Source organism: Arachis hypogaea, chromosome 11, assembly GCF_003086295.3.
Source record: "Arachis hypogaea cultivar Tifrunner chromosome 11, arahy.Tifrunner.gnm2.J5K5, whole genome shotgun sequence".
In the NCBI taxonomy this organism is placed as follows: Eukaryota; Viridiplantae; Streptophyta; class Magnoliopsida; order Fabales; family Fabaceae; genus Arachis; species Arachis hypogaea.
This window is the reverse complement of record NC_092046.1, coordinates 13,479,483-13,491,029: the sequence shown is the minus strand read 5'-3', so window position 1 is coordinate 13,491,029 and position 11,547 is coordinate 13,479,483. Positions and strand designations below refer to the sequence as shown.

General features: G+C 32.7%; 1 protein-coding gene across 1 annotated transcript; it reads right to left on the bottom strand.

Moving 5' to 3' along the window:
• Positions 1-4,342: 4,342 nt before the first annotated feature.
• Positions 4,343-9,742, bottom strand: LOC112723795 (serine carboxypeptidase 1). Its single transcript, XM_025775215.2, has 8 exons — positions 9,204-9,742; positions 8,126-8,233; positions 7,703-7,992; positions 7,362-7,613; positions 6,816-6,922; positions 6,643-6,729; positions 6,113-6,218; positions 4,343-4,725 (listed from the first exon to the last, which is right to left on the bottom strand). The coding sequence occupies exons 1-8, from the start codon at positions 9,607-9,609 to the stop codon at positions 4,573-4,575; spliced, it is 1,509 nt and encodes a 502-aa protein (XP_025631000.1). The 5' UTR covers positions 9,610-9,742; the 3' UTR covers positions 4,343-4,572.
• Positions 9,743-11,547: the final 1,805 nt, after the last annotated feature.

Genomic DNA, 11,547 nt, shown 5'->3' with positions numbered 1-11,547 from the left:
AAGAGGATGATTGCAGAATTGACGGCTAAGTTAGAAGAAGAATGGGCGAAGAGACAGTCAATACATAAGGTCTTGGGATATGTAGTCCAACAGTTAGGAGGTAATTTGCCAGTTGAGATTGCTGAAGAGCTGGCTTTTGTAGGCGGTACACCGGACTCGTCATGCGCAGGGCCATCTTCATCTGGAAATCATGACCCGCAACAAAAATTTTGAATTTCAATTAATGGTTTTGGATACCTTTTACATTTAAGTTGGTTTAGTACGTTAGGCTTATTTTATCCAACTTGAGCATTCTTACTTTATTTTGGATGATATTATGACAATTTCGTTATATATGTCATAACTTTAATTTGGTTTGTTATGTTAATTGAGCTGTTTTACTTGGTTTAAATTTGTTTAAATTAGTTAAAAAGTAAAAAAATTAAAGTTTAATAAACATTCTTTGTCAAAATAGGCAAAATAATAGAAAATCTAAAATTTAAATGGAAAATTTGAATTTGGCGACGGTACCGCCGCAGAATTATAAATTTTTTTCCCTGTCCGACATTTAGCGGCGGTTTGTAACCGCCGCAAATTGGGTAATAGTAATTTTCCTTTACATACTGCATTAACCGCCGCCAAACCTAAATGGCATTTTGCGGCGGTTATTCCAGCGGTTGACTAAAATCGCCGCAATCCGTTTTGCCACGCCCTATCTTCCGGCGGTTCAAAACCGCCGCTAAACGGCTACAGGAACCGCCGCTAAATGGCGTTTTTGTTGTAGTGCACGTTCCACCTTTCAGTTGGGGAAGTGACGGTGACGTTGGAAGACATTACATATATACTTGGCCTCCCGGTTAATAGGGAGCCCGTCACGGGTTTAACATACAGTAGTCACCAGTTTTTGGTGGAGAACTGCATTGCTTGTTTTGGTCGGGAGCCAGGTCCGCAAGATCACGTCTTGGGCAAGGTGAATCTTGCATGGGTTCGGCGGTGCAGAGACACCGAACCATGTGACATGCAGGAGTCCATTGAGCGATACGTTCGGGCTCACATTTTCTGCATGCTTGGAATGGTTGTGTTTCTGGATAAGTCCACCACTTCATTGAACACGAAATTTCTGCCCCTGCTTCGCGATTTTTACCGAATTCTAACTTACAGTTGGGGGGGGGGGGCAGCCAGTCTGGCACACCTATACATCGTTGTGTCGTGCGTCACGATACAACTGTAAAGAGATGGATGGACCACTTGTACTGCTTTTTGTTTGGGCGTGGGAGCGTATGCCGCTCCTGGCACATATACCCCGTGATCAGCTCGGCGATGTTGGTATTCCACTTGTGCGGCAGTATTATTTTTTACTGTACTTTTTGTTATTGTTATTATTATTATTATTGTTGTTGTTCTTATTGCAATCATTCTGTTTTTGTTTAGGTGGAGTCATTGGCGCTGACATACAAGATATATACGGAGGCCTACCGTGCATTTTAGGTGAGGACTCGATGACATGGGAGTTGACGATGTAAGTTTTAACCATTAATGTCTAAAGTTTTTATTCAGAAGAATAATTTTTCTAATCGGTCTCTTGGTAACTAATGTGCAGTTTATATAGCGGCCGTATATGGGAGTGGGGGTTCTGGATGACCTCGCTGCCCAGTTGTTTATATGCTCCACGCAGTTGCCGCTAGTGTCATTCGAGTGTATAGAGTGGCACCCGACTGACCGAGTTAGACGACAGTTCGGGATGCAACAGCTTCCATCAGGCCCGGCATTCAACTTTGGTCGTGATCATTGCAAGCGGTTGACAGGAGCACAGAATCATGACTGGGGAGAGATTTACAGTCAATGGGTTAAGAGGTGGAGATCTGACCGCTATAACACATTGCCGTTAGGCGAGGAGATTATAGACTATCATTTCTCCCATTAAGTATATGCCTCACCCCACTCTTTAAGCCTTTGGTAGTTTTTGTTGTACTCCTGTTCCGTCCTAGAATAGCTTGTTGAAGAAACCTTTTAATCATAAGCAGATGCCTCAAAATTACTATGAATAGAACCATAACAACAAAATGAAATACCTGTGTTCACCACGAGTTTATGCAAATACGGAGCCTTAAACCTCCTTAAGAAGTTAGACCCGATGTGCCTGATGCAGTATATATGCTACACTCTTGGTGGTGACCATGCACCGTTACTGCGAGCTATTGCAGCGTCGATGGAGGTATGGTGGTCAGAAATAATACCCACGCCATCAATGGTAACAACATATCTCCGCAATTTGGTTAGGAAAAACTCCCATGCGTCTGTCGTCTCGCCCTCGACTATCGCAAAGGCAATGGGCACAATGTTTTGGTTCCCATCTTGTGCAACCGCAACCATAAGTGCACCTTATATTTTCCGTACAGGTGCATGCCATCAACCTGCACCAGTGACTTGCGGTGTCTGAATGCTACAATACACGGATAGAAGCTCCAAAAAATGCGGTGCAGAACTCTTACACCTTGAACCTCCTCACTCTCACGGTAAACAGGGAGCGTTTTTATTTGAACACGAGACTTTGGCATCTTCACAGTCATTGCTTTCAACCATACAGGCAGAGTCTGGTAAGAAACTTTCCAATAACCGAAAACCTTTGTGGCAGCTTTCTGCTTTGCCAACCAAGCCTTGCGGTAACTTACAGTGTAGTTGAACGTGGATTGAACTTCTGTAATAACAGACTTCACCTTTATTGACGGGTCTGTTTCGACCAACGGCCTAATGGCCTCTGCAATTGTGTCCGAGTCTAACTTGGCATGATCTTGTGAAATTGTGCCCATGGTGCACGTGTGCTTGCCATTGTATCTTCTGATCTCCCAACAAGCTTTTTTTCGAATCAAGCTAGCTCGGATAAACCAATTGCACCCAGCACCATACCCCTTGCATTTCACATAGAATGTTTGCGGCTTAGACTCATACACAGTGTGATCAACTCCTCTAGAGATAGTGTAGCTTTTGATTGTAGATATCACCGATCTCTCGAACCAAATTATTCCGACACTAAATTCGCCATCTTCTGCCGCAGCGTTGCCTTCACCTACGACATGCAAACCACCATCAGTCAGACAAGGCAAATAAAATAAACACTATAGAAAACTTGAGTTAATAATCATAACATACCCATATTCGCATACTCAAGAAATTCCGGGGCATGCATGGCTTTGAAATCTAGAGTCTGCATAAAAGACGGAACACCAAATGGGTGCTGGCTTACAATTGCACCGCCGGATTGCCTGCCAAGTCTCTGCCATCGTTTTCGTCATCGACTTCATAGTTGGCTTCGAACTCCTCTTTACTGTCATTATTATCTTCTTCCCAATCTATATCCCCGAACTCATCAACATTGACCTCCTCGCCGACCGCGCCTAGCCCTGACTGCTGTTCAAAATCAACGTACAACTCTATCATCGGCATGTGAAATCGGGTTTGTTGATAAATACACATCTGTTGCATACTGACATCGTCAATGATGGGTATTATTTGAAATTGTATCAGCCCACCAAATACTTGCACAGGATTCCTATATAAAAGGTTGCTCACCCTTTTCAAAATGTGGCTTTGAATGTTATTACAAAGCCCATTTTGTAACTTGACAAAACTCATGGTACATGGAATAGCTAATGACAACGGACATTCACAAACAAAAATCGCTCCTTCATGTGTGTTTGGTATAACCTCACCGTTATAATACACTCGCAAATTTGTAATATTTTCCATAACTTCAACCCCACCTAATCCGATTTTTTTTGACACACCTAACTGCCAAAAAACTAAGAACTACAACATATGTGCAAGAAAGAAGAATAGGATGAGTAGAAGTGGAGTGAGGCAGTTGAGCCAGTCTTACTTCGTATTTATAAGCAGGCCTCCTGATTAAAATATTTTTTTTTGCACACAACGCAACCTGCGTTTTTTGTTTTTCAAAAAAATAATCTGACACCTCAAAAAACGTAGCCTTCCTTTTGCATCTCCCAAAAAAAAAACTGACATAAAAAGCAAAACACAAGCTACATTTTGTTATTCTGAAAAAAAAACACTGCCCATCACAAAAGGCAGGTTGCGTTTGGGCTAAAAGAAAATAAAAAAATTGAAAAGCTTCCAAATATTCAAAACGCAAGTTGCATTTCTTTATTTTCCTAAAATAAAAAAAAAAACAAAAAACAAAAAAGGAGACAAGAACAAAAGGTAACCTATGTTTTGGGCTGACATTATAACAGTAGAAATTTTGTCCATATATCTATTTCATTGCACAACTCTAATGTGTTTTCCATAAGGAAAAAAAATCAGCCTCTTTCTTACTTTTAAATTTTTCTGAGCTAAACCAAAAATAAAATTATAACTAAAAGAGAGGAATACATGAAATTTTATTTCAAAATTCAACATACAAAGTAAAAGATCTTTTTATGCCATATACATAACGAAGTACGTGATACGGCATATGATGAGTCAGCTAATGAAAGTTACAAAGAATAAAATCCAACAGGTTATCTTTAACCCTTTATTTCACTCAATATGAGAAGCAAGTAGTGTTTGGCTTTGGCCTAAAATTGTGAAGTAGAGTCATCATTTTGGTGAACTAGGAGGGGAGGGATATCCACTGAGGAATGCTAAGATCAAGTTGAAAGCCCGTTCTGGCTGCCAGCTTGGAACCATATGCCCTGCTCCTCTCACTGTCGCAAATGCCAATCCTTTGTATTGCACCGCATATCCTCCAATCTATTATAATTTATATATTACAATCTTGGTCATTTTGCTCCAAACTAATTTTATTTTGTGTACATTCCTTCAATTTAGAGGGTAGATAGGTAAATAAAAATATAAACTAGAAAAAAAAAAAAATACTATACCATGCCCGTCCAATTTCAACCGTTAATCAACCATCTATAATACGCAGCAGGTCATTTAACTACAAGACCTTACCAGAACCATTATCACAAAAGGTAACTCATATGGTAGAAAGTCTAAGGTCTTAGAAGCTGCGTTTGGAAGGAAGCTTCAGACTAAGATATTAAAACAGAGAGATAAAAATTAAATTAAGTTTTGTATTATTTTTTGTGTAATATAATAATTATTTCAGTATTATGTTTAATTTAAGATAAATATAAAAATTGAAAGGTAGATTTAAAATTTAAAAAATTAAATAAAAATATTTTTAAAAAGAATATTATTAAAGTTTTAGTCTTTATTCCAAAAAATTCCAATCTTCTATATCCTCATTTTCTTAAGATACTGAAAAGATCAAAATTTTATATCTCTGAATTGAAATTTTAGAAATTGAATGATAAATTTAAAATTTAAAAAATTAAATAAAAATATTTTTAAAAAGAATATTATTAAAATTTTAGTCTTTATTCTCAAAAATTCCAATCTTCTATATCCTCATTTTCTTAAGATATTGAAAAGATCAAAATTTTATATCTCTGAATTAAAATTTTAGAAACAATCTTTGAATCTCTAAAAAAACGCTGCCAGAAGATTCTTTTTTTGGTAGGACTTTTTTTAAGTGTTAGTCCAAACTCATAACATTTTTTTAAGAGTTTCCCTTTGTGGCACTTCACTGAGTTGCATGTCACTCGAACTTTTTTCTATAGTAGTAATAAGATTGTTGGATCAATCTATATTCCAATTGTGATTACTCAAACTAAGATGTCAGGTTATAAATTTGGGTAAATTCTATAGTGCTTTTTATTATAGTGTGTAAATTGCATAACTTCTTTTTAAAAAAAAAATATTTAAAATAAAAATAAAATATTTAAAATTTATTAAATATTATTTATTTGTTTTTTTTAATAAATTAAGCATCATGTAATAAGTACCATAGCATTTACCATCAATTTGTTACCTAAATTAGACTTGATCTGTTTCTAGAATCGAATATGTATGGTTGGTAAACAAATATTCAGCTTGCAAAATGATGCAGTTGCTCGCAGTTATTGCAATGCAACTGTAGACCGTAGAGGGTATTACAACAACAATATGGCAACTATAATTGGTGTTTGTAAACTGTAATTTAAAACCATGTCATTCTTTTCTTTTTGTTAATTAATGGGTCAGGAAATTACATGTAAAACTTAGGAGTGAGAAAAATGTAATGATTGCATACCTCGTTTTCAGAATACCATGGATACCAAGGGGTCACAATAGGGAGCTTGAGGACGTTGAGTGCATATCTGGTAGCTGTGACTGACACTCTTGAATCTACATCACCACTGTAAAAAAAAAAAAAAACAGACCATTTAAATTTAGGATTTTCCAAAAAAAAAAAAAAGAAAAAAAAAATGATAACTTTCACAATTCATCAGTTTGTTCTTGTCATATGGAAATAATTACTCATAAAAAATACATATTAAAATATAAAATACCTTTGAAAATGAGCTATGTATACACAAATAAAGGGTAACTACTTTGATAGCTGATGTTTTGTGCGCTATTGCATTTTTGTTTCACTCTAACATTTATGGTTCACGAGAAATTCTTAATACAAAACAAGTTTGGTACATGATTTTTGGACAGACTCAAAAAATTTGAGAATGATAAACTTGTCTGTATATCAAAATAAAAAAGATTTTGTGGGTTCAAATTTAGTTTGGAACTGTTTAGTGGTTGTAAGAATTAGAATGACATTGAACTTGCCTGTATATCCAGACATTAATATTGTGGTCGATGAGCTTCTTGATGAGGGGTAGGACTGTAACTGGGCTGTCCTTCCACTGAAACAAACTATAACAAGACAGAACTGGGTCAGAATAATGTAATAAAGGATTCAAAGTTACTATTATGCCCTTTCATAAAATATTGTAGTTTACCTGCAGTGGCTCCATTGTGTGGGTTTTGCATGAAGAGCTTGTTGGACCTCTGGCCTATTTAGATAGGCTTGCACGTACACATTAGAGCATGGGTCGTAATTGTATACCTTGCAATATAAAATCGTTTAATACGTGGTATATCATCCACAAAAATGAAGGTATTAATAAATAAATGAATTCATCATATCTCAACTAATTTGGTATAGTATTTATTATTAAATTTAATAAGAATAAAATAAATTTTTTATCTTTATTAGTTTGCGATTTATCTTTAGTATCCTTTAATTTATTCAATTTTATTCTTAACATTTTTTATTTGTGTCAAAATTATTTTTAAACGTTTTTAATTTTATCGTTAATATTTTAGATGGAGCTGACATCTAAGAATAATTTTGACACAAATAAAAAATATTAAAAATAAAATTGAACGAAATGGGAGTATTTTTGAATAAAAGCAAACAAAAATATAGATAAAAAGTATAGATTATAAATAAATAAAAGCATGTATTAATTAATAAATAAAATTAGGCAAAATAGATAACTTACAGAACCAGTTTGAGAAGATTTGAGAGAGGTGTCGTGACACAGTGGTGCGTATATATTATAGGAGTCAATGGGTCCTTTCTCAGCGAAGGCATTTCTTGTTGCATTGATACAAATAGAGGAAACGGATTGGGATTTGAAGTCACAGTATCTCTCAATGAGCTCATGAGTTTGGTCTGAGTTCAAAGCATGAGTCCAGAGGTAATCAAATAACCCCTTTACACCAGTAAAATCATCAACCCATGGGTTCCCTATCTGAAATTTCAAGTCAAAATCATCAACCCCTCTTTCTTTTTTCAATTAAAATGACAAATATGTCCTTGGTAAGAAGTGTTTGAACTTACAGCAATGCCTTGAAGGTTGATAGCAGATTGGTTGGCAATTTGTCTGAAAAGATTGTTGACAACAATAGTATATGCAAGCTGAGGCACATAGTGACCGGCATAGCTCTCGCCAGTGATGTAAATTTCACGGTCTTTGTACTCTGGAAACCGGTCTAGCCAGTTAACCAGGAACACGTAGGCATCCTTTGCAGCAGCCTTGTCACCGGAAGTATGGAAAAATGTTTGTGAATCATTTTGTGCGTACGAGAATCCCACTCCAGCAGGGGATTCCAAGAACAGAACATTAGCCACTGCAATTAGATCATTTTATGTAAAAACAATGATCAGTAATTTGTTAATTAGAAAATAGTATCATTTGAGTTATTAGTTCTATAGGAATTAGGTGAATAAACTTAGAGTGATGATTGTGTTATATATATATACCTTCGTTCCAGGAAAATTGGTTGCGGTATAGGGTTTGACCATCAGGGTTGACTCTGAAGGGTCCCAACTCCTCAAATGCACCGAAACCCAGTGAGGAGCAACCAGGTCCTGCATGTCAGTTGCAATTTCAATTTTCAAGAGTTTTTTTTAGGTGATTTTATGATTGTTATCATGTGAAAATATTTTATTTTGACCATTGAATGATAAGTTATAAAGTTTAATTTTTTTTGAAATAAAAGTGTTACCTTTATTTAAAATGCTACTAAATAAATAAGTCACATTTTTTAAATAAAAATCATCTTGAGAAGATGTTTTTAGCATTTTCATTGGAGTAGTTACTTTTTTTTATGTGTGCCGTATTACATGACTGATCATTTCTAATAGTATCTTCAATCAAATATTTTTGGGTATTACTTAATACTTATGAGATGTAAATCGATTTATATTAAAATTGAAAGATAAAATAAAATTAGTCTTATTTTTAAAAAAATAGTATTATTTTCAGAGAAAATTAATCAAACTTTATTATTTATATAAATACTTTGATAAATAATTTAAATTTAATTAAAACTGAGCATTAGAATGACAAATTTTATATTTAATTTTAAATTATTATTTATGACGAACGGTCTCACAAATATTGATATAGTATTTTACGATATCCACAACGAAATTGAAATTAAAACTAGTATTAGAGCTACACTAAAAAAATTAAAAAATAAAAAAAATTATGACTAAATTATCCTACTTAAATAAAATACAAAGAAAATTATAAAAATTAATTGATAATTAATTTTTTATGTTATAAAAAATTTAATTACTCAATTGTGAAAAGTTTTATTATTCTCTTGAAAATATATGTAAAACATGCATAAATATACACAGAAAATAACTAAGTTGATCACTTATTTCTAGTATTTATAACTAAGTTGTTAGCAATAGTTGTCTATTTGAGTTGTTAACAAAGCATTACTAAATCAAAAAAAAAAAAAAAAAAAAAAAACAAAAAGACATAAGAAAAACAGAGAGGTTATCAACAAACAATTTAGAGAGAATATTTCATCCTATTTTAAAATACCTCCATTGAGCCACAAAACCAAAGGGTTGTACTGAGAGAAATTAGCTGGAGACTCCACAAAATAATAGAAAAGATCTCTCCCAGCATTTGGATCAACAGTAACATACCCTGCATATTGGTCAAAATTTGACCCATAATATGGTTGACCTGGCAATGCAGTTATTTTATCAGCCAACTTTTGCTCCTCTTGTGATGGAGATGGATCAATAGAAGAAGTATAATAATATTTTGGTATGTATGCATCTTCTTTTGTCCAAGAAAGAGTCTTAGGAGGATTCTCTGAGCTTCTTGAATTAATCAACTCATCAAGGTTATCAACTTGGTTGGCTTTGCAATTTGAGAATACTAGACCCAAAAGGGTAACAAGGAGGAGTAAATAAGAACAAAGAGCAAAAGTGTTCTTCATCTTGTTCACAACAAACAACTTAGTTGGCTGTGTGGTTATTTTTGTGTTGAATTGTGTTTGGATATTTATAGATCAAAGTGACAGCACTACCAATGTCCATTGGCAAATGTTATGCTTGTAACCTTGTGAAAGAAACAAGGGAGAAGAAAAAAAGAAAGACAGAAAAAAAAGGTTATGGGCTGAAGGAGAGAATTAAAAATTTGAAAACGAACCTCTTTTATCTAATTAATTAACCAACTAACAATACTATACTACCAACACTTGCCCAACAAACATAATTTTAATCGCAATGTCAAAAAAATATATTGTTGATTATCTTAAATCTTAAATTAAAAAAATTCTAAATCTTAAATTTTAATAGTATAAAAAACAGTATTAGTTTAAAATATTGACTAATATTAATACAAAATATTAATTTTTTAATATTAGACTAAACAAATCGATTTAATCGAAAAATCAGTAAATAAAATTTTAAACTGATCTAAATTAATATTTTTTTTATAAAAAATGACTACAATCTTCTTATTATAAAAAATAACTAAAATACCTCTGTTATATATATTAATTTTGATAACTCTATGACAACATAAAAAGAAAAGAAGGGTTAGAATATACAGTTCTCAAAAAAAAATATATATATATTATTTTAGTCATCTTCTATAATAAAAATATTGTAGTTATTTTTTATAAAAAAATATTATTTTAAATTGGTTCAAAATTTAATTTACTAATTTTTTAGCCAAATCGATTTATTCGATATTTATTTTTCAGAAACTTTAGAACTACACTTTTTTTTTTTTTTTGAAATTTTAGGGTCTTGTCATTATACTTGTAAATTTAATATAAATTTTCAGATGTCTCTAACTTTTTATACGAGTTAGTCATTTAATGCATTAAAAAACAAAATATTTATTTTCCCGAATATCTCTCATTTAATAAAATATTCGGTCTCCAATTTTTTTTAGAAAAAAAAACATGAGTCTCATGCAATTTTGTAAATCAAAAGAAACAAGCGAGAGGAAACAATGCTATTATTATTTTGACCATGCATTTACAGCTAGCTAGCCGGCTAATATATATAACATTGTTTTTCTTCGCATTCTTTGTTGTGTTTTCTCTAGAATCATATGAAGCTGTAGTTAGTTTTATGATACAGAACTTCGTGATTAACACTTAAGATTCGACCTTAGCTTCTTTCTTGACTTGGAAGGTAAATACAAAAATACCGCTTCGTTATAATCTAAACTAAAATTAAAACACACTGTAATTGGAAGGAGAATACAAATTAAAATACAGACAACAGCATAGTGGTAAATGCTAATTCACATTTTCAACGATATTTCATGAATAAAAAAATTAGTCACCAAAATTTTTTATATATACCATAAAATGCAAGTATACATTTAATAGTATGCCAATGAGTAATGCAAATATAATTTTTCATTGAAAAATATGTGAAATAATACGTATAAATATATATAATATGTAATAACTAATTTAATGACAAATTTGTTGCTTTTGTGAGATTTTTGTTTACCTTTTAAATATTGCGTCTTAGCTTTTGTATAGAATTTACACTTTGGAAGTGATAATAAACAGTAGACTTTTTAAAATTCAATCAGGACACAATTGGAATTCATACAATGGTAAAAAATGTGAAGAAATAATGAATATTTATATATTATTAGATCCATGTATCCAAATATAAGGTGTATTAATTTAATTTGGTTAAAACAACAAAAATATTTTTGAACAGATAAGGTAGATATTTTAATTACTTTACTGATAAATTTGATTAAAATATTTTATAGTGTCTAAGCGTGTCATTGATTTTGAATTCAGTTGTTTACGAAAAGAGCTAGCTTACATGCATGTGGTACATAACACTTTAATTTTTACTCCCAATTAATAGTAATCATTACATATATTTTGGGGTTG